Source organism: Venturia canescens, chromosome 10 (assembly GCF_019457755.1).
Source record: "Venturia canescens isolate UGA chromosome 10, ASM1945775v1, whole genome shotgun sequence".
In the NCBI taxonomy this organism is placed as follows: domain Eukaryota; kingdom Metazoa; phylum Arthropoda; class Insecta; order Hymenoptera; family Ichneumonidae; genus Venturia; species Venturia canescens.
The window spans coordinates 7,509,549-7,533,893 of NC_057430.1; the positions used below are offsets into that span (position 1 = coordinate 7,509,549).

The 24,345-nt window shown below is 34.8% G+C and overlaps 3 protein-coding genes across 3 annotated transcripts in view; 2 read left to right on the top strand and 1 right to left on the bottom strand.

Moving 5' to 3' along the window:
- Positions 1-358: 358 nt before the first annotated feature.
- LOC122416817 (myrosinase 1-like) overlaps positions 359-24,345 on the top strand; it is a 65,458-nt gene continuing 41,471 nt past the window's right edge. The window contains exons 1-2 of the mRNA XM_043429863.1: positions 359-440; positions 8,106-8,247. Of these exons, the coding sequence (XP_043285798.1) occupies positions 8,111-8,247 (137 nt within the window). The 5' untranslated portion in view covers positions 359-440; positions 8,106-8,110. The remainder of the gene's footprint in view (positions 441-8,105; positions 8,248-24,345) is intronic.
- Positions 8,444-19,329, top strand: LOC122416816 (myrosinase 1-like). The gene is made up of 3 exons (XM_043429862.1): positions 8,444-8,646; positions 10,862-11,430; positions 18,340-19,329. Exons 1-3 carry the CDS (start codon positions 8,594-8,596, stop codon positions 19,290-19,292), a joined length of 1,575 nt encoding a protein of 524 aa, XP_043285797.1. The 5' UTR covers positions 8,444-8,593; the 3' UTR covers positions 19,293-19,329.
- Positions 23,502-24,345, bottom strand: part of LOC122416819 (serine protease inhibitor 3/4-like) — a 51,402-nt gene continuing 50,558 nt past the window's right edge. The window contains exon 10 of the mRNA XM_043429866.1: positions 23,502-24,325. The gene's annotated coding sequence lies outside the window, so the exon portion shown is untranslated. The remainder of the gene's footprint in view (positions 24,326-24,345) is intronic.

Below are 24,345 nucleotides of genomic sequence, written 5' to 3' on the forward strand. Positions count from 1 at the left end.
TCCCAACAGCAATAAAAAAACACACATTTTGAGCCTTGTTGCATCAAAATCGATGATGAAATGAAGGAGAAAGAAGCTTTTAAAAATTTATTGAAAAAAATGATCGACATTGGTTTATCGAAATGTGCGCGACCATCAGTTTCTGAAAAGACAAACGAAGAAGCATAAGAGAAAGTGTCGTTTAGTATATGTCATGGATTTGACAGAAAGTCTTCTTGTGCAGTGTAGTGCTATGGAAAAAGTGTAGTGCTGAAGAATAAAGGACAAAATATACAGAGGAATGTGCTCGATGTTGAAAGGTACATTGATGGACACGTCGAAGCCCTGGACTCGCTGCGAGCGTGCGGATATTGAAATTTTGGAGAAGATAGATCGAAAGGGAGCAAAAATAACTGGAGAAAAAAACAGCAACCAAAGATGGAAAATTTTCAATAATTCTGGTAAATTTTTTTTTTTTCAATTCGACTGTTTATCTATGTTTACCGTTTTTTCAAGCGAGAACCCAGCGGTCTTCACTGCTGGAGAGTTCAATTCTCATTGAACAACCCATCGATAAAAATCGTTGGAGATATTCGGAAAGAACTAACGTTCTCCCGGATAAACAATATAAATTGTTTATCGAATTCTACCGCTTTTTGGAGCGAGAACCCGGCAGTCTTTACTGCTGGAGAGTTTAGTACTCATTGAACACCCCATTGATGAAAATCGTTGGAGATATTCGGAAAGAACTAGCGTTCTCCCGGAAAACAATATAAATTGTTATAATAATATAAACAATATAAATTGTTTATCGAATTCTACCGCTTTTTCGAGCGAGAACCCGGCAGTCTTCACTGCAGGAGAGTTCAGTACTCATTGAACAACCCATCGATGGATATTTGGAGATATTCGGAAAGAACTAACGTTCTCCCGGATAAACAATATAAATTGTTTATTCTATTTTACCGCTTTTTGAAGCGAGCAGCAGTTCTTACTGCTCATCCATCGGGTTCTTCGTTGAAACCTGATGGAAGTATCACGCCGTGACACCTGTCGGTAGTTTGCGCAGTAGCTCGTTTCGAGTTCTGCAGTACCGACAGGGAGGAGAGGGTGCGGCAACGTATGTTATCGTGTGATCCATCACCTTAAGTGAAGGAACGGGCAGTAAAAAGCTGAACCTGTCCGATCCGGGTTAAATGTCTTTGAGCCGTCTGAGTAGACTCAAGTAGAATTAGGATATGCTGAGAAGAACTAGTTGTTGAAACAGCTCATTAGGGGGGATATCCGTTTTGAAATTGTTAAGAGGATTGTAAATGTTTAAAAGGTGGAATTTTTTTTCATTTATAAAGAAGCAAATGAAGATATATTCAAATTTATTATTACATTTTAGGTTATCTTTTTGATGGAACGGAATATTATTTCTTAATGACGTTAAAACTCCTCCTCCTCGGTTGATAATTCTGTCCTTACGAACAGTATTACAATTAGGGATGGAACATTGATTATCTTGATAAGCCAAGTCTCTCGTAAAACAATATGTCTATTTTATTTGTGACAAGAAAATTTTTTATATTGTTAATTTTAGGAAGAATGCTTTTACAATTCCATTGAGCAAGCAGGGGAGATTTTAATCTCACAGCCATAATTACAAGGACTTGAGAAATTGCTCTCCCGTAGCAACAATACTTTCCATAATGCAATGAGATTCTGGAAATTTATGAAGAATGACATTATTCATAGTGTGATTAAACATGGCAATGAACCTCGAGATTTCGGTGCGAACAATATCTTGGACATTAATGATTTGAGGAATCGATCCGGTAGCGCTATGAGTCGAGGAAGCTTCCTCGAGTTCTTCTTGTTAACTATACTGGTTCTTCTTGTCCTTTTGATTGGCTATCTCCCCACAAGAGGGGCATGTGCCACTATATGTGATTCGTATCAACTGTTATAGTAGTATAATGAGTTTTTAGATTTGTTGTTGGTGCCACTACTGAATTGCATACGTTTTGTTGGCCGTCTTTAGTAGTCGAAAGGCGGGAAATTCGGATGGAGCAAGGACGTCTAAATCAATTAACTTTCTGCATACTTTAAACGAGAATTTACCTCACTTTGAAATAAATTTGTTGTTTAATTATCTATTAAGTTTATTTCATCTCTCTTTTTTTTCCTTTTTTTCCCCACAGTTATATTCTCTCTCATTGAATCTCGTAAATCTGACGGAAACTGATCGACTATGTTTACTCCATTCATCGTCTCCTCCTGCCTGCTCAATCCGTGCTTCAACTGGAATTAGACCAACTCAATTGTGGGTTACAGTAGAAATAGGAACCAGTCTGAGTTATCTCCCTCTGCCTCACCCTCAACCCTCCATGTTATAATCGAGTTACATTGTATGGCCGTCCTTTGAGGGAAACTTATCATACAAGTATATTATTATAGATAAAAAATCACGAATGGATTTGAAGCATTTATTGGTTTGAATAGTTTAAACCAATGGTTACTAGGTACAAATTATTTGGGGGATTATATATATTGAAGAAATGGAATTTTTTTTTTGGTCCAAATAAAAACTGTATAAAAATGAACTCAAATTTATCATTAGGAGATGGAATACTTATTTGCCGAAAAGGGATATTAATTTTTATTAAAATCATTACCCCTACTCCTGAATGGGTAATTCTATCTTTGCGTATAACGCTATAATTTGGTACTGAAAAGGAATTATTTCGATTACACCAAGTTTCTTGTAGAACAAGGATGTCTAGGTTGGCAATAAAATTTGTGAGTTCATTAGTTTTAGTTATTATGCTTCTACAATTCCACTGACCCAGTAAAAAGGGTTTCGTTGTAGCCATGATTTATAGTAAATTCAGAAATTGCTCCCCGTAGCAATTAAACTGTCAGAGATTTCTGAAGATTCAGGAAATTTTTGTAGAAGAACGTTATGTAGAGTTTGGTTATACATTTGCATAAATCTCGCAACTTCAGCTCGAACTATTTCTCTGATGTTGATAGAAGGGGTAATTGAATCAGTCGAACTTCTGTTCGAACAGACTTCATTCAGGTTGCTATCTTGGCGATTTAGCAGGTGATTGGAGGATTGTAATTCCTCAGATGGAGAGAGGGAGCTGAATCGAAGGATTAGATTGTTGAGAATGCCGAGAGGAGTATTTTGATGTTTCTAGAGGTGATTTAACGTTTTGAGAGGATATTTCCGCAGAAATTCCGCTTTTACGAATGAACATGTTGTCAGAAAGAGAGGATATTGGTCTAACAAATTTTTTATCCCGTAGGGGACGAGTAACACATATTCAAACATAATTTGTATCGATCCATTCGACGTCGAATTTTGTGAATAATACCAAAGGATCCTGAAAGTCTGAGAAGAATCGATTTTCTTATATGTCTCTGCCACTATAGAGTAACAAATGACTAGATTTCATGTGATTTTTTTGGATTTAAAAGCTTCTTAGAACAATTTAATAATGTCAAAATTTGTAGTTACTAATAAAATACTCGTCCACCGATTGATATCATAAATTTTAGTGCTGCACGTAATTCAAGTGGTAACTTTTTTCAATTCATTAGAAAATACTTGGCCTCGAATGGATATAATAAATTTTAATGCTGTACGTAAATTAGATGGAATTTTTTTCAATTGATTTAGCTGTTCGTATCAAATAAGAAGAATGAGGCATCGGTTTCCAAAATGATTTCAAGCGCGATTTTTCGGTTTTTTATTTTTTACTTGTTATTTGATTCTTTTGACACTTTAATAAATTTTTGACACATTAGTTTTTTTTAAATATAATGTTTTCTTAAGATTTGTGAATTTTTTTTCGAATTGTTCAGTACTTTTAACACATATTTAAATATAATTTGTATTGATCCAATCGACGTCGAATTTTGTAAATAATACCAGAAGATCCTGAAAGAATCGGTTTTCTTATAAGTCTCTGTCACCGTAGAGTAACAAATGACTTTAGCTTTCATGTGATTTTTTTGGATTTAAAATCTTCTCAGAACAATTTCATAATGTTGAAATTTGGAATTACTCATAAATTACTTATCCCCGAATGATATTATGAATTTTATTGCTGCACGTAACTCAAGTGGTAACTTTTTTCAATTTATTAGAAAATACTTGGCCTCGAATTGATATCATAAATTCTACTGCTGCAAGTAATTTAGATCTAATTTTGGATTCGATTGATTTCGTTGTTAGAATAAGATAAGAAGAATGGAGCATCGTTTTTCAAAATGTTTTCAAGCGCGATATTTCGGTTTTTTATTTCTCATGTTTTATTTGAATTTTTTTCACTTTGCAAACCAATTACAGATTCGTATTTTTTTTCAACGTGATGTTTTTTGAGGATTTGTGAAATTTTTTTCGAATTGTTCTGTTGAAATTATTTACAGTTGGTTTCATAATTTTTTTATGGATTTTTTTTACATTTTTCATGATATGGTAAGGAAACAAGGGACCATGAATGTACTTGTCTCAACTTTTTTTTTCCCCGGGGGAATTTTGGAGGTTTCTTTGTATACAAAAAAAAATGCTGCAAATTGAAATTTGCAAATTGCTTCCTCAAGATGGTCAAGATGCACGGTGTTCGAGATCCACGATGCTCCAAACTTACTCTATGAGGTGCTATATTTTTTATTTTTTCATCCTTTCACTACACAAGCACTCCAAACAAACTGAAACAATCATTTAAAAAAATGATTGATGACCTCTACACAGTAATATTTATCAAAAAAATGCTGAAAATTAAAATTTGCAAATTGCTTCCTCAAGATGGTCAAGATGCACGGTGCTCAAGATACACGATGCTCAAAGCTTACTCTATGAGGTGCTATATTTTTCATTTTGACCTCCTCATAGAGGAAGCACGGGATCAACATCAACGATTACAAGCAATTGAAAACATTCATAAAAAATAAGTGGAAACCATTCTTTTCAAAGAAGGCTCCACTTTTTTCATTTACCGACATTATGAAGTTTATCGATGAAGCTCCTAATAATTTCTACCTGGCAATGAAGGTAAATGTAAAATTGATATTCAATTTCGTATAGAATTTTGCGATGTATGAGGTACTCTGAGGTACAAGGAACTCAGAAAATTGAAATTGAAAAATGTATTTCGTCAAATCTTTTTTGTTCTCGACATTGTATTGTTATGGAAGAAAGAAAAGGGCATTCCAAAATATTTCACAAATTTCTTTTTTTTCCGCAGTAAAACTTCCATCTTTTTTTGAACTCCTTGTTCGTTAAAGTTAAATATCAAAAACAGTTCTTTGAATAACAAATAATTAAAAAAAAATAGTTAAAAATGAAAATATTTAGATGGGTATTCTGCGGTGCGAAAATCTCACCTAAACAAAATGATTAACTTTTTTTCATTGAGTTTTTTTTCTTAATAATGCAACGCGAATTTTTTTATTGCAGGTAATTCTTGTATTTAGTATTTGTGGAGCCCTGAGAAGCATAGATTTGCACCCTAAATGTCACCGATGTTTAGAATACGGGGACACAATTTGTTGTCTCGATTCGGGATACAAAAAATTACTATCCGCGATCATTTGTTATTGGATCAAACTTTTATGGATTAGTTAACAAATACATGGCGCAAAGACCGGACGACACAGACTCAAACCGACTCTTCATAAACTACCGAAAAAAAAATGCGCGCATCAGGTTATTGGGAAGATCAAAATAAGTGAAATCCCTAAGACTATCGCATTGTATTTGAATTTGGAAAATGCGACTAAGTACACCGGACACAGCTACCGTCGAACATCAGCTACTTTACTGGCAAATTCAGGTGTCAATTTGTTGACCGTCAAGCAGCATGGAGGATGGAAGTTAAGCGCAGTTGCCGAGGGCTATATTGAAAATTCTTTAGAAAATAAAAGAAAAATTTCGACAAAATCGTGAATCCAGAACCTACTACATCTACGGGAAGTCTACAACAACACCAAGCAGCTCCAATAAAAGAACTACACTCCGTAGAACAACATAGGTGATGGGGCAGGCAATCCAGTGCAGTTGCCGAAGGTTATGTTGAAAATTCTTCCGGAAATAAACGAATAATTTTCGACGAAATTACAGATTCACAACCAAGCACATCAACGGGAAGATACCATACAGCAATGCCGTCATCGTTGACCGAAAACCTTCGACAGCCAGCAGCTCCAGAGGAAGAATTACACTCCGCTATTCCTACTCCAAAAAAATAAAGAAAAAAACAAACAATAAGTTGCTAAGAAAGAGAATAAAATGCAAAAAATGCAAGGTTAGATACAAACTCACACACGTTTTTTAAACTTTCAAACTTCAAACACATTTCTTTAATTTTTACTCCAGAAAAAGGTTTTTTCACCACACATGCGCCGAAAGTTCAACTTTCCGAAATCGGAAGGTTGAATTTTCGGTGCACGTGTGGTGAAAAATAGTATACACTCCACGGGAGTGAAATTAGACCACCTCAAACCGCGTGCTTATCACCCTCGCCTTCGGCTCGGATGACAATTCTACTTTCCCTCGCTAGGTGTGTAATATACTATTACCCGAGCCGAAGGCGAGGGTGATAAGCACGCGGTTTGAGGTGATCTAATTTCACTCCCGTGGAGTGTATACTATTTTTCACCACACAAGCACCGAAAATTCAACCTTCCGATTTCGAAAAGTTGAACTTTCGGCGCATGTGGTGAAAAAATTGTATACGCAACTACTTCCCTCCCTAGTTGCGTAATATACTGTAGTTTTTGACGTGTCGAAAGCGGATGTCAGTCATTACGTTGGACTACTGGTAATAGTTGATTAAATTTCGGTAAAATTGGGGAATCGCGGGAATCCCATCAAATTTATTTTTGAGACTGACTCACGTGCTTTTATTCGTCTATTCCTTCTTCTCGGTGTCATTACACCGATATAAACTTTCTTTCACACAATAAAAATGTTCCCTAGGTTATGTGTATTTCAAGTGTCACCCGTGTCGACTCAATCATTAACTAGTCAAGTTGAATTAGTATACATTTGATCTTTTATGATATTTTTAAAACATTTTATTACATTCTTATGATTAAAATATTCTCAATGTAAGTATTTATTAATTTTATTAATAACAAAGACTTAATATTGATCACCGTAGAGTATGTAACAAAACTGTTTTGATTTTTCCTCCCTTTTTTTTACGAGATGATAGATTTTACAACAATATCCTCAACACAATCCTCAATACAAAGATGATTTTGCGAAATAATAGACATTACAACGATGGCTTTTACAAATCAATTTTCAAATTAATAGTTGCGCCGACAAAACATTTACAAATGCCAATACGTGTTTTTTTTTAATAACATTGATGGAGTTCTCCTGAATGCAGAACTATGCAGAATCTTTAGTTGTCAGGTTTTCCGAATGCAAGGTCTGCGACTTCATGATCAAGCATGATTTGCATTTTCGTTTTTGTTCTATAATTCATTCAACCATATCTCTTTTGCAAAATGATTCCATTCTAAGTTACAGATTTACACAAATGCCATTATAGTACATTGTTTCATTGATAACATAACATTTTTTTTGCTGTTGGATATTATTTTATTTTGTTGTGATTGTATTTGCGATTCCACGAAGAATACTGAATAAGTTGATCTACGAAAAGCATAAAGTCATAATCTGGAGTTGCGGTAGCGACTCGAAAACAAGTATGGTTATAGAAGTCATGGACACTTTACCAGAGCCATCACGTTTCCAACTATTTTTAAAATTTATTATTTTAATAAAAAAATAATTACTGTAATTTAAAGTGTAGAATAGGTGCGGTTCCTTATTTCCCGTTTCATCCTCCACACTGGCTGATCACCACACCAAGCTCTTTCGTCCTGCTTTCTTCTCCTCTTTCCTTTTCTCCCTCCCTCTTTTCTTATTTTTTTAAACATTCGTTGTCAAACATGTTACTATCTTGTGTGTGTGTGTGAAACAGAGTATGTATCTATTTCAATAGATACAACACTACAGAGAGGATATTTCAAGTTCATGTGTTTTTTTTAGATATTACAGGAAATGGAAGAAAATATTCTAGATGCGAAGTAAATGATCTATTTGAATATTCTTTCAGGTCAAATGCACCACAACCACACTGCATACAAAAAATCCGGTACACAATTATCTGACAATGAGTTGAATAAAGAAAGAACGAGAGAAAACGTGAAGTGGAATAGCACATTACTATGTAAAACTGAAACAATTGGTATTCAAAGGTAAGGATACTTTTATCATTTATTTAAAAAGTCAGTAAGCGATATAGGTCGCAATGTACATACAGTCCATATGATTATACATGACACAGAAAACAAAGTAAAAACGTTATTCATACAGTAGATTACTCCACTGCATATTCACATATAAAGGTAGTGGCAGGTAAGCGCACGAATTTTTTTCTCGTCAAACGGACAACAAAAGTTGATTATGCTCCAAACAGGAATACACAAAAAAATTGTCACTCAATACATTCTACGAATTTCGACCATAAAGCAAACAACTTGGGAGCCTTACATTGGACGTTTCAACAACGTTATTTAATATCGTGTTTGTTCGTATTGCATCATGAAGACAATTATTTTAACGTTTTTAACATATTTCTTTACTTCAAGTGTTCGGTAAGTTTCTAAAACTCTTCTTTTTTTTTCAAGCTTTCTTAGCTACGTTCACATCTTCGTTTACAGCCAGACATTTGTATTCTTTCAAGAGTCAGTGTGGCAGATAATGCAAAAAGTCACATTCTGAATAGATTGTAGTCCGATTTTGGGTGTCGATTTTGATCTATGCTGTCACGACCCGCTCTGAAATTTGGAATGGGTAAAATAAGGTTAATTAAATATAAAAACATCTTATTTTCGATCTTTGTTTGTCGACGACAGCGTTAATATATGAATATTTCCATAATTACTAGATAATGGAGTAACATTGAGAGATCATTCTATGAATTTTTCCTTAACTACATCATATTAGCTTCCTTTTGAAAGAAAATAACGTTTGGAGTTCGAAAAAAAAAATGTGTACTTACTTTTCCTTTGCGATAACTAAAGCACCTTTTCACACAACGCCAACTCAACATGAAATGCCGACTTCATATTGATATTTCGATGAGTTAAAGCAGTTTATCTCTTGGTTTAGGAGTATCTAAAGTGCAATCTAACCTTGCTTCATGGAAATAGGCAGTTAGAACCCCGACCTTACTGACCGATGCAGTTTTATTGGGCCTGGAAGCGCGTGTTGCGTAGAAGCAACATACGGTCCGAGAGGGTTAATGATGTTTACACAGACTATCCTTTTAATGTTACTTTATCATGTAACATTTATACAAATAAAAATATGAGGGATTCTCTGTTGAACCGGCCACTTTTTTTCGACCATCTCAGATCTACTTCATAACTGATTATATTATCAAAGTACTACTAAAAGGCACTCTATGTGAATTTTTTCAGATTTTTAAATTCATAATTTTAGAAAATACCGTTTTTTTTTCAAATGAATACATCTCGGAAACTTGAAGTAACTGAAAGAAAATGTATTTACATAAAAGTTATAGTTTCGTGTTAGCTTTCTAGCGGACGACTCAAAATAATTTTTACGTTCTGCTAACGATGATTTTTTACGAAAAAAGGGGAGAATTATATTTTTATTCAGAAACAGCCATTTTTTTGGCTGAAAAAATTACAGAGTTTTCCAATATGTCTAATGATATTGCAAAAAAATCGCCAGAGTGGCACGGATCGAGATTCTAGGGTAAAAAAAAAATGAAATCACAAAAATTAATATTTTTTTATTAAAAAATAGCCAGTCTTTTTTGAATGAAAAAATTACAGAGTCTTTCAGTATGTTTGATGATCTCGTAAAAAAATCGCCAGAGTGGTACGGATCGAGGTACCGAGTATGAAAAAATTAATTTGTGTAATTTCATTTTCTTTACCCTAGAACCTCGATCGGTGCCACTCTGGCGATTTTTTTGCGATATCATCAGACATATTAGAAAACTCTGTAATTTTTTCAGCCAAAAAAATGGCTGTTTCTGAATAAAAATATAATTCTCCCCTTTTTCGTAAAAAATCATCGTTAGCAGAACGTAAAAATTATTTCGAGTCGTCCGCTCGAAAGCTAACACGAAACTACAACTTTTATGTGAAAACATTTTTTCAGTTACTTCAAGTTTCCGAGATATATTCATTTAAAAAAAAACTGTATTTTCTAAAATTATGAATTTAAAAATCTGAAAAAATCCACATAGAGTGCTCTTTAGTAGTACTTTGATATAATCAGTTATGGGGTAGATATGAGATGGTCGAAAAAAAAGTGGCCGGTTCGACAGAGAATCCCTCATATATTCATTGTGTCGTTAAAAGAATGATCGAAAATATGCTTTTTTGTATTGAGTTCACCTTATCCCACCCTTCAGGAATCATCGAAATAATCAGATTATTTTCGTTCGAAATATAATAACATTTTTAAATTTCGTATATAGATAAAGGATATTTTGATCATAAGACAGATAATAGAATATTTCATACTCTATCTTATATTCTAATATTTTATTTTCTATTGCTCCTGGGGTTTCAATTTGTCCGAGAAAAATAATGTGTACATTGTTTTTATCTCCCGACTGCCCGCAGGGACAAAAAGACGGGAATTATGCGTTTCACTGCTATCAGTGGGTAGGGGGATATTCCTTTGTCGCCAGTTTTCTCGAAAACGGTGATAGTTGTCTTAACCAATTTTTGACATAATATTCTATATATGCCAGACAGTGTTCTTATTTGTAGTATGTCAAGATTCATCGCGAACTTTTTTTTTATTTAACTTTGAAAACTTTTCCAGAACTGATGAAGACGTAACTCGGTATATGAAATTCCCATCAGGATTTAAGCTAGGAGTAGCAACATCTTCATATCAAATCGAAGGTGGTTGGAATGCTAGTGACAAAGGTGTGAACGTATGGGACCGATATGTCCATGAAAAGCCACCGTATATACGAGATGGAAGTAACGCAGACGTAACTAGCGACTCTTATCACAAATATAAAGAAGATATTAGAATTTTGAACGATCTCGGAGTCGACTGTTACCGCATTTCTCTCAGTTGGTCCCGCATTCTACCAACCGGCTTTGCAAATAAAATCAGCCGGGACGGGATTCAATACTATAAAAATCTGTTGGACGACCTTCAGGTTGAAGGCATCGAACCTTTTGTGACGATCTATCACTGGGATCATCCAGCAATACTTGCCGACATGGGCGGATGGACGAATGAAATGATGATCACATGGTTTGCAGATTATGCACGAGTAGTTTTCAATGAACTGGGTGACCGCATAAAAATGTTTGTAACGATAAATGAGCCCATGAACAGCTGCGTTTTTTCTTACAACGAGCCCAAAATTGCTCCAGGTATTTTTTTCAATTATCCACCTGATTTACATTCAATTTGTCTGAGCATGAACATTAGGGTGTGTGGAAAAAAATGGATATTTTTTGCCATCTCCACGAGCATTTTTTTTATATTATAAGCTAGAAATGAAGCTAGCCAATAGGACTACTGGAGATAAAATTAATTGAGTCGGCCCACCGTATACTTCGGTTTTCCATAAGAATGTTACGCCCGAACGTGAGAACGCGCGGGCTGAGAGGAAAATAACGAATAACAAATATTAAAGTTACTAATCTCTCAGAGGAACAAATAAACAATTTAGTAAAAAGGAGAAGAGATAAAAATAGTAGATGTTCGGAATAGCTATTAAAGCGCTAGGTGCACCTATTACGGTTGCTAATATACAATATGGAATTTTAAGGAGATTGATGTAGGTCAAGACACAGAAATATCGGGTCAAAGTAACGAGTTAACTTGTTTATTAAGGAGTCGGCATTAGAGATTTAGATTACAGTTGAATAAGATCGCAGTCTACTTCCTCTTGTTTACAATCACATAACATAAATGAAATAAAAGGTGATACAGTTTTGGACTTACGGTCGATGTTCTACGCGTAATTTGAGACGTGCTGACGCTGAGCGTGGCGGGTCTCCTCGAAGACAGTGTAGTCGGCACACCCACGTACACAAATCGCGTAGTACACTCGATAATTTGAGAATATAATATATCGAAATAATGTTTGATTTCTGGATTTTTCTTATTAGTACTTTAAAGGTTTGGATATATGAATAATTGATTAATGAGTTCTTATTTGCCTCCAAGAAGTAAAGAAACGCTGCACCTCAGTGCCTCACTAGCCCTCGAGCAGTGATGCTTGATCGCAAAGATTCGATTTTTTTTCCAATTTGCATCGAAAGCATTTGCAAAATTCCTATGCAGTTCCATTAAAAAGCTGGATTGAAATTAAAGAAATAATATTGTGTCAGTATGAGTGTGAAGCTAAAATAGACTGCAGTATTTTTTTCGTTGAAAAAAAAGGTAATATTCAGCAAAAAGTAAGAAATAGAACTCCAAGTTTTTTCCATCATTTGTACCCATACTAATACATGCAACCTCATATAATATAGAAGATACAATTACCCTCACCTGGAATTTTCGAAATCAAAGTTCTTTGACACAGTTTGACCAATTAAGGTAGCCCAAGCACGAAACGATTTTCTTAATCCTCTCGGACCGTATGTTGCTTCTACGCAACACGCGCTTCCAGGCCCAATAAAACTGCATCGGTCAGTAAGATCGCGGGGTTCTAACCGCCTATTTCCATCAAGCAAAGTTAGATTGCACCATAGATACTCCTAAACCAAGAGATAAACTGCTCTAACCCATCAAAATATCAATATGAAGTCGGCGTTTCATGTTGAGTTGGCGTTGTGTGAAAAGGTGCTTTAGTTATCGCAAAAGAAAAGTGAGTACACATTTTTTTTCATACTCCAAAAGTTATTTCCTTTCAAAGGGAAGCTAATATGATGGAGTTAAGGTGCTCGGTGCTAGATTCATTCGTAAATTTTCCTGATTTTGCTCCCTAAGGACCTGGTGCTGCGCGCAGCGAACATTCAAAAATTTATATTTCCCAACAAAAAAACTGAAATGTCACAATGGATTCGGTAACTAGAAAGTATTTTGAGATAAAATTATGAAGGGGATCATTTTCCGTCATCGCGAAATAGGTGTCGGTCTGAGAGGGTTAAGAAAGTCTTGTAATTTACACAGAGTAATGGGTAGTCGACTGACACGCGTATCAAATTTTAAAGGGTTTCTCCTATTAATTATTGAGACAAACGTGTTTAAATATGCAGAAAAATACACAGGGTCATAGGGACTGAGCGTAAAAAATCGTTTATTTTCCATATAACGAATGAACGCTTCTTACGAAGTTTATAAAGACGTACACGAAAACAATGAAGTATGCAATAAAGGTTTGGAAAAAAATTCGAGACGATTGTCTTACTAGTAATAAATATAAATTACGTTAAAAATTGAATGAAATTGGTAACGAGCACTCGTATAACCCCTCACATTCGCTTATTTCGGCATTTTGTTTCTTCTTGACTTGGCCAATTCCTGTGTCTTTTTATTAACACTTTTTTCTTGATCCATTTCCCTTTGTGCTTTCCCTTTACGCTCTCTAATGTGATTTTTTAAATAAAAACTACAGTATTGTCGTTAGGGACGAATGAAATTTTGGGTTCTGTTAATGGCTTGTAACTTCATTCGCCAAAAGACAAGTTGAAAAAATGTATTTACAATTTTGAATTAATAACTCTGACATTAATTTAAAGTGATTACATCTTTCAATCAGAGAGTAAAAATCGATCCAATTTAAACACCCATGAAATACGATCCGTGAGGCATGATCTACCTTAAAAAAAAAGGCTCTGTCAGCCTACGCGGAACGATGGCAAAAATCGGCTGACAGAGCCTTTTTTTAATCGGTCAAACTGTGTCAAAGAATTTCGATTTCAAAATTTGCAACTATCTCTCTCGCACTTACGATTGCGATATACCGACTGATCTATCCTCTTAATATCTCTTTAAACACTCGATAACCCTTTATTTTTATCGTCGCTATGAATTCCTTACATTTCTTTCTATCTGTGAGACGGTTTATATCAGAAATTTAGAAATATTCAGTACGTACAGGAATTATTTAATAAAAATGTGATGATGATGGAATCTCCATAAGCTCCCGTATAAATTTTACGATTTTTGAAGTTTTAATTATTTATTAAAGCCTTAAGCCACTCTAGAGATCGAAAAAAATAGGTTTTTTAAGAATCGTTTTTCAGAGATACTACGAAGTGAACCGAAATTACAAAAACGGGATTTTATTGTCTGTCCAGTCTTGCCAGAGTAAGCTACCGTTCGGTACTAGATGGCAGCACCAAACCGTAACAGATGACATATTTTCGCACTAAATTAGCGGTCGTTTCAAATTAAATGGAAAAAACATACAAATCATTGAGAAACATTAGCACTTTTTTTTTATGTACATCACAGTTTGTATTCATCACTACAAAATACATATTGCATTTTTTATCCATTAACATGGATACATCAAAATTATCGTAGATCCCAGTCATCACAGTTTTTGCTTATAATGTACCGCGAACCGCGATATTAATAACATATAAAAATAATATCATGTTGATAATTTATAATCTTTTTTCGTATTCTATATTTAACCCTATACTTAATTTTTGGAGCAGTAAAGCTTAATTATAAAATTGAACAAAAATGCGCGTCCTCATTACTGAGTGCTGAAGCACAACGAAATCTTTTGAAAGATCTTTCGATAATTTTTCAGTGAAAAATTCATATGCTAAAAGCAATATTTTGTTTCAAACTAAATCACTAATCATGAAAGTATCATGAAATTTCTTGAAAAAAATTAAAAGGTTTTACTAAATTAGAAACATGTATCGTTCGAGTTTTTTTTTTTAATCAACCTTACCTGCAACTGTTTTTTTTAATTTTTTTTATTTTGTTTTTATATAGTTTTTTTTTTATTTCTAGATTGATCTGTATTAGAACCACGATTTTTTGACGTCAATGGTATTCACTTTTGATCGTCAACACGGGTATTATCGTCCTTCATGGTGCTGGAACCGAAGCCAGAGTTGGTTGCTCGCGGTTTGGGAATCAAAAACCTAAAATGTTAATGGCAGTAATTTTTGCATGTTTTAAGTTCGGAATACACGCTGTAAACTCAAAACACAGAACTTGGATACAGTTTCACGACCACATGCCACATTTGACCTTGAAAGTCGCAAAGTATTGTTTCTTTGCCTCTACTTCGAAAAAGTATTCTAACCGTGTTTGTATCGAAAAAAAAATACTAAAAGTCGCAAAGTATTGTTTCTTTGCCTCTACTTCGAAAAAGTATTCTAACCGTGTTTGTATCGGAAAAAAAATACTAAAAGATTTTGCACGTACCTTTTCATGATAGTTCGGAATTATTTCTACTTGTAAATATCACTCTCACTAGATTTTTCCGAATAATTTCTGAAAATGAAGAAACTGAAAGTTTCGGGAATCGCAAAACAGAATTACGACACTGCCATTGCTGGTCTAACTGTCAAACGGCCAACGTAACGTCCAACGTCCGACCAACTTTTTGTTCGGCGTTCGGCTAGACTTTTTCGGTTTTCTCTTTAGTCAGTTCAGTTTCGCTTATACTTGATGTTCGATGGCAGCACCGTTTTATTCTACTGTTCTACATTTATAATTTCTACATTCTAAGAAGGCGTATAGAATTTATTTTTGTTTAAATCACTAAATAGAATCAATTAATTGCTTTCGTATACCTATTACGTGTAATAAATAAATAAAAAAGCAAAACAAATGATTCGAGTGAACAGATAAGTACATATACAAGGGAAATTTGTAGTCGGATCAGGGTTTTCATGGGATTTTAAGCTTTATTCATATCCAGAGGTTAAAAATGAAAAACGTACTAGATTTTAGGAAGGCGTACTGACGTACTGAATACACCGGAAACGTACTAAATTTACAAGGAAACATAGGGAGGTCGACCCCTCCGATTTTGATCTAATTTATATATGTTGTAGAACATCGAAAACTAAGAGACACGTATTTTTTTTTATCGGCCCATAAACGGTTTAAAGGGGTGAAAACAACCCCCGAAGATAGGCACCTCACGGGGTGGTTTCTCAGTTTTGCATATAAGCGCTTTATGTATTCGAATGGAACCAACGCTAAAGTATTTATATTGATAAATCATCGAAAACGCACCCAAGGCTTTCTAGGGGAAAGGGTTTTTAAGGGGTGAACAACCCCTAATTCGAAAATTTTATTTTGTACCATAAAAACTATTCTTCTGATTCAAACGGTACCAACTGCATTTTGTAGAGGTCGAAAAATTAGTCGATACGTGTTTCGGTGTTTTTCGGAAAAATTCGCTTTTAAGGGGGTAAATCACTCCTTTCGTCGTAATACCTTATATCATTATATAAACATTTCTATTCTTAATTATATTGTTGTACGGTAGGACAACCACTTATATATATTATTGGAATGTGTTCAAACTCGAAAATACATATTCAACTACCACCATAATACATTAATATAGTTTTCAGATTATTATTAGTTTTTATAGTCCGTGCAGTATATTCATCAAAAAAGTGTTGCAAGCAAAGTGATATCTTACACCACGAACATCTTATTATTGCCACTTTCTCACACCTTGAACCTCACATTGAGGTCTCGATGATTGTCCGAAAGCAAATTTTTTACCTTTTGGTATGATCATTGTTTTGATGCTTTTTCCAATCGGTGTAACCTGCCTGACTACTTGTGTGCAATGTCCACTCCATGAATCTATTACAAGTACGCTTTTTGAACCGATGTTAAGGAAAAAGACCTTTTCCAGCCACATCTTAGAGTGGTCTGCAAAATTTAAGATAACGTTTGTTTTAATTTTTCTTTGCATATTGTGACGTAACATCTTCCTGAACGACCCAAATCGACTCGAACCCGAACATAACCTCGAAAAACATCGCGACGCGGCGCGATGTTTTGACCGAACACAAACAACGACCGGTGAGCCGCGTCACTGTTGGCCGGCGGTGGCCGTACTGGAGGGCAATACAAAGGCCCGATACAAGCGGCGGAGCGCGACACTAGCGGCGCCGCGTATTAAAAACTCGAACTATCATATTTTTTTCTTTTGTTAATTAAAATTCATCAAAACTGAGAAACCACCCCGTGAGGTGCTCATCTTCGGAGGTTGTTTTCACCCCTTTAAATCGTTTATGGGCCGGTAAAAAAAATATGTGTCTTTTAGTTTTCGATGTATTACAACATATATAAATTAGAAGGAAAATCGACCCCTCAAAACATAGGGTCGACCTCCCTATGTTTCCTTGTTAGTATAATTGTACTAAACTGGCAACACTTCGTAGCTGCTTGGGCCGGTTTCCCGATTTCCAATTGCATTGCTTTCATTATATGTAGTACTAAGGAAAATCTCTCATTAAACACACAAACCACAATATCTGTTGCTATATCCAAGATGGTTTTACCACTCGACCTGAATTTCGGGGCCAATGCGCACATAGTCGAGTTGAAGTTTCCGATGTTATTTTCGGTGTACCCGCCGATGCATTGACACACACACATACACACACGCGCGCGCGCACTATATAAAAATACTATATCTAAAACTCAATAAACGAGCGATTAAAGATTTCTCTCGGTCATAATCTTTTGGGACGTCATTTTTAAGGTCCTAAGGGATGATTTAAAGCAAAAATAAAAAAATCGATTTTTCAATATTTCTAGGGTGGCCTAAGGCCTTAAATGTTCGATAATCTGACCTGAAACTTCGCCAATCTATTCAGAGCTCTTCAGAGATACAACAAAATCACGAAAATTGCAAACAAAATGAGAGAGATATAAATCCAGGCTCAGGTCGGATCGTCGCATCCAAGGTTGAATGCTCATAATATAACGTATTATAATATGACCACATACTCTTAGATCTGTTAGCATGAGATTTTTCATACGTAAATACTAAGAAAATCCTTGAGTAAATACGGCTAAATCTCGAGCATAGTTATTATGTTATTTTGAAATGAAGTCAAATTTATATAAATATATTTACAGACATCTCAGTATCTTGACGCCAAGTACCAAAAAAAATTAGTTTCAACGATGCAGCCGAATTTTGTCAATTTCTATACTGGAGATTTGCCTGTTTCAGGTTCAGAATTAAACGTATATTATGAATAAAGATATGTTAGAATCACCATCAGCCGAATTAAAAATTGAGAAATAATGGATTAATGTATGTTCTGATTATAACGAGAAACCAGAGCATATGTCTATGAATACTGAATTGATATTCGCAGGTCCGATAATCCCAGGAATCGCGACGTATTTATGTTTACACAATATGCTGAAAGCACATGCGAAAGTTTATCACATGTACGATAAGGAATATCGAAGCCGACAAAAAGGAAAAATCGGTATCACCTTTGGTTGCATGAATTATTTCCCGAAACACGTTGAAGACACAGTGACACCAGAAGTCAGTTACTCATTTAACTGCGGTTGGGCAGTTGATCCGATATTCTCAAAAAATGGTGATTATCCGGAAGTGATGAAAGAACGGATCGGCGAGAACAGCAAATTGGAGGGGTATCCAAGATCGAGACTTCCGGTATTCACTCAGGACGAGATCGATTATATCCGAGGCAGTGCCGATTACATGGGTCTCAACCATTATACTTCTCGCCTTACTGAGCCAGCACCAAAGTCGAATACGTCTCTATGGTACAATGACCATGGAGTTATTGAAAGTTTTGACGCAAGTTGGCCTCGGTCCGTCTCCGCATGGCTCAGAGTCGTCCCTAAAGGATTCGGGTATTTGCTTAGAAAATTGAAAAACCGTTACAACAATCCACTGATTTACGTACTTGAAAATGGAATCTCTGATAAAGGAACCAGTCTCAATGATACCCATAGAATCCAATACCTTCACGATTATATTCAAGAAATGCTTCTGGCCATTAATCGAGATAACTGCACCGTCAAAGGCTACTTTGTTTGGAGCTTTCTCGATAGCTTCGAATGGGCCGCTGGATACAGCGAACGTTACGGCATTGTAAGCATCAACTTTCAACATGCCGCTAGACCTAGAACACCCAAAATGTCGTACGGTTGGTTCAAACGTTTGATTCAGAAGCGCGAACTGCCCGAAATTGAGCACACTGAAGATCGACAGAACCCGGACGATCGCAGGATAAGTTTCTTACATCATCTTTACGACTTTTTCATTTACCATTTTTCTATGCATTTTTAGCATTAATCAATATCCTCTATTTGCATTCTGAACTTGTAACGCGAATTTTAGTCTCGTGGGTAAACTAATTACGAAACAAAAATTAAATTATCAGCACCTCATAATGATTTATACAAAATATTCAGTACTTTGGTCTCTGTCATGAAATCTACACACATATAAGAAAAATCGGGGAAAAATGGCGTACTCAAAAAGTACAGTGCAGGAATATCAAACTTTGGGCCCTTGTAGTGTAATATACTATTCTTTCTGCTTCCAATTTTTCATATTTTCCGAAAAATAGAAAAAAAATTGAATTTCTCTAAAATTTTCCTTTTTTTCTTTTATTTATTTTCAATTTTCAATCCTTCCGAAATTTGTTTTTCTTCTTCTATATTTTCAATATAATGCACTTCGACTGCTTCATAAAAGAAGTAGTCAAGTAGCATTTACCTGAAATTGCAGTAAAGAAAATTTTCACAAAATTTTGAGGGGTTTCCCGTTGGATACCAAAAAAATCGTTTTTTTCTTCGAAATTTGCAAAAAATTACAGTAAAACTACGGTACTTCCTTAAGTATCCCGTTCAAAAGCTTCACTGGATTTTCTTTTATCTCAGACTAAAATTAACCAATTCAAAAATAACGGAGATGCCATTTACGCCGAATGTTATCGACTTTGGAATCGTTCCGATCATATTTCAATAAAATTGGCTGTACCTACTGAATTCAAAACCGGTTTTAATATCTTAAGAAATAATAAATCAGATTCAATTATAGCTTCATAGTTTATTGCATGTTGTGGTTGATAATCTCATCAAAGGAAAATAATTCTAATTTGTCCACCGATTCGGTGCTGTGAAACAGGCAAAGCGTTGAAGCGTTGGTTTTATTTGCGTTTTAATAGAACATTACCGTATATATTTTATTTCGATTCGGTCGAGTGGAAGCATATGAAGCGTATTTTTACTATACTAGCCTATGTTGAAGAAAAATTTTAATTAAAAGCCAACGAAAAGTCTGTTAAAAATTGTCATTAAAAACGGTACTGCTTATAGCAAAATGATTGAGTAGTTCAAAAAAAAGAAAATACGAAAACAAAGTTGCTCAAAGAAAAATCAATGGAAAATATGGAGTTGAAAACAATATGATAAGCAAGTAAAACTGTACAAGAAACAAGAATCCACTTGCCAAGAGTGATATTTTGACGAATCAGCGTAAAATCCGTGAAAAAAGTTCCAGACTAAATCTGAAATGAGACACAAGATTTGAAACTTGTGTGAACCTGTGGGACCGAAATTTAAGTCTTTAATGAGACTTTTTTCCTCTCACTCGGCCCAAGGGCCTTGAGATTTGAGATTTAGGACTTACGACGTCAGTGCCAATACCAATCGAGTGAATAGGAAAGTCTAGACTTGATTTCCATATAGCGGACTGTTCGGTCGAAACGACTACAAAAACGACCGAAATCCTGATCATACAATCCACTAGGGAATTGGGTCTCACGTGTTTACTTGAGTTCTGGAGTCCCAATTCAGGACTTTTTTCAGGACTCGTTGATCAGATTAACTTACGGAGATAATCGCATGATTATTGGTATTGAATAGAAAGGTTATTGGAGAACGTATCCAAAATCAATGAAGTCGATAAGTATTTTCACTATCGATAAGTAAAAATATTTTGTTGAAGTAATTATATACAGCATGAATGTTGTAAAAAACCTAGAGACAAGTACATTTATACCCCTTTGCGTAGTTACCTGTAAAATCGTGGAAATCAATGGTTTCAATTCAAGAAACAAAATGTTGTCAAATAAATGAAGAATTTGCCAAGCACATTGGGTGACGAATCTAACAAATCATAAAAAGAGAAAAATTGGATTAAAAAAATTATAATCACAAAAAATACAAAAACAAATTGCGAACAAAAAAATTGAGATCACAAAAATTCAAAAAAAATTACAAACGAAAAAATTGACATCATAAAAATTAAAAACAAATTACATACAAACAAATGTAAACCAAAAAAATTTGGTCGATGTACTTGGTGTTTTACTCGACTCTCGAATTCGTGAGTGTAAGATACGTCTAAATTAGATAAGATTAACTCGGAAAAAAACGCCAAGTACAACGACCAAATTTTTTTCGTTTAAATTTGTTTTTTTGTAATTTTTTCAAAATTTTTATGATGTCAATTTTTTCGTTTGTAATTTTTTTTGAATTTTTGTGATCTCAATTTTTTTGTTCACAATTTGTTTTTGTATTTTTTGTGATTATAATTTTTTTAATCCAATTTTTCTCTTTTCACGATTTGTTTTATTCGTCACCCAATGTGCTTGGCAAATTCTTCATTTATTTGACAACGTTTGTTGCTTAAATTGAAACCATTGATTTCCACGATTTTATAGGTAACTACGCAAAGGGGTATAAATGTATACTTGTCTCTAGGTTTTTTACAGCATTCATGCTGTGTTGCAGGTTTATTTAACAACTTTTCGTGTACTCGGGAACCGAAATTTTATAGAATATATTTGAAAAATATTGAATATTAAAGAACAACATCAATTCATTCATAACAATTCAATTCTTTATTGACAAATCTCATTACTTATGATCGACAGAACTCAAACATCGATTAATTAATAACAATTCAGTTTTTTGTTGATAAAACGACATCTTAGCTAATCATTTGTTTGAAATAAATATTTATTATATGTTGAGGTACGTTACTAGTGGAAATTGTTTTGTCTGCCGCGGCCGCGATATCTTCTACCCCGGTAGGGGTTAGAAAGATCGAAGAGTAGATCTACTATGCGCGCTTGGGCATTACGAATGAAGCCTCCCGCTGCCGCCATTGTTCCCTACGAACTCCTGTAAAAAACATTTCATTGTTTTTAGGGAACAGAATAAAAAAAGGGTTAAATTTCAAAGAATGATAATGATAGAAATAAAGGTAGAGGTAGAGAGAGAGAGAGAGAGAGCGAAATACCTTCGCGGTCCTGCTGTTCAACGCCGACATTTGAGCGTGTTTGCGGGTTCGCAATCTGACGATGAGGTGTATCCCTGTGTGCGCCGCTGATATTTCGCCCCCTCGATCGTCCGCGTGTGGCGACGGTTGATCGAGGCTGGCCCATGGTGGTTGCCGGCTCAGGAATCAGAGGAACCGTCGGCGGTTGCACAGTACTCGTGGGAGGATTTTGCGAAGACCGTACAATCCACGATGGTCCACCCCCTCGTTGTCGCGACACACGAGGCTCCGGATTCGCAGGGAGTGGCTCCTTCGATTCCGGATTTGGCTCAGAGACGCCTTGATCTTAAAATATAATTATAGAAATTTGATTGAAGTAATTGTTTATATGTTCCATGTATTTAATGTAAGTCGTTGCTATGACGATGTAAAAAAAATAGACGATTGATTTATCTAAACAGTTTATCAGTTTTGTCTCCGACGCTCCTCTGCATGTGAGCACACCAATTTAATATTATTAATTGAATAAATAAAGTTCTTTTTCGTACGATCGATTGTATCTTTTTACCTAATCAAAACATATTTAATAACCAATTTCTAGAAAATTGGAAAATGAATAAAATTTCCACGTCATAATTTAATGAAAAAAGTTACAGCATTTTTAATGAATATTAAAAAATTACAAAAGTCCAAATTTTTTGTTCAATTTTTCTATTCAAAAGAAAACGGAAAATGCCTGAAACTGAAAAAAAAATCGCAAAAGGATGGTCCATTACAAATACACAAAAGGTAATAGGTAATATATGCAGGAAGCGGGCACGAAACGTGACACCTCCATTCAGCCCCGTCAGTCCTTCCTTCTATACCTAAGACGTGATTGGCCACAACAACTTGTAGTTTACTAAGACACGTTTTTATTCAATGCCACCACTGATGGTAAGTTCGACCAAAATATGACGCGGTCGACCTAGTGTGTTTGGCTTCCCTAACGAAAACATAAAAACTAGCTAGTAACAACGCCAAACAGTAATCTAAACCTTCGTTTGTTACTACCGGAAACTTTTTGATCGCGAGTAAATAAAATAGAGGAAAAAAAGGAGAAAATAGGAGGAGAAAAAAAATTCTATGTATAATAATGTTGTAACGATACGTTTGTGTGAGAGCATACCGTTACGCATAAATTCGGGCTTCTTATAAAATTAAATAGCGGGCAAGAAAGAAAAACTAAAGTGCGAAATTTTTTATTTGTTAATAATTAATTATTTATTCATTTTGTATTTTTTCTGTGTTTAAATTGACAATATAATAAATGAGATTTTGTTAAAATCGCATGTGAAAATTTGTATTTCTGGAATTTTTTTTTTTAATTAATAATATTGGTGAATGAAAAACGATGTAATTTTATTTCAGTCTGATTTTAAAATTGAGCTGTCAACTTATTTTCTCACTCTTGAAACTCGATACAATTCTTACGCAAGTAAGCTATTTTTGATTCTGATAATTTTTATTGCTCGATATTCGATTCTTATAAATAATGAGTGATAAGTCTTCTCGTCTAGAAACGGAGAAAAATCAATTTTGAATCTAAGTAAGAAAATTCTTTTTCTCAATTAATCGTCACTCAAAAATTTAACAAAAAAAGTTGGAATAGAGTCCGCACCAAAATTTTGAGACAGAACGAATCTGAACTGTCCTGGCTCTCCTGGTATGAAAAAGTAGGAATTCTACCCAAGAACCTTAACATCGATATTTTTATGGGAAATCTTCCGATTTGATGAATAATTAATTCCAAAATAGGACTTTTTTCTTCCATACTCGGTTCCAGATTCAGTCCAAATTCGATTCAAATAGGGCTATAAAAAACCCTACGTAGAATTTCGGATCCCAATACGAGACTTATAACGACAAATTCAATCCCAATTTATTGAAAAATGAAGTTCCATTTGGGACTTAATTTGGGTCTCATGTGTCTACTGAAGTCCCAAGTTGGTACTTTTTTCTTGCTTCTTCTTCCTTCAGGACTCGCTGATTCTCGTTGGGGATTGAAAGAACTTTCAAATCCTCACGTGCAATTGCCTCATTTATTTCATCTGAATGAAAAATAGAAAAT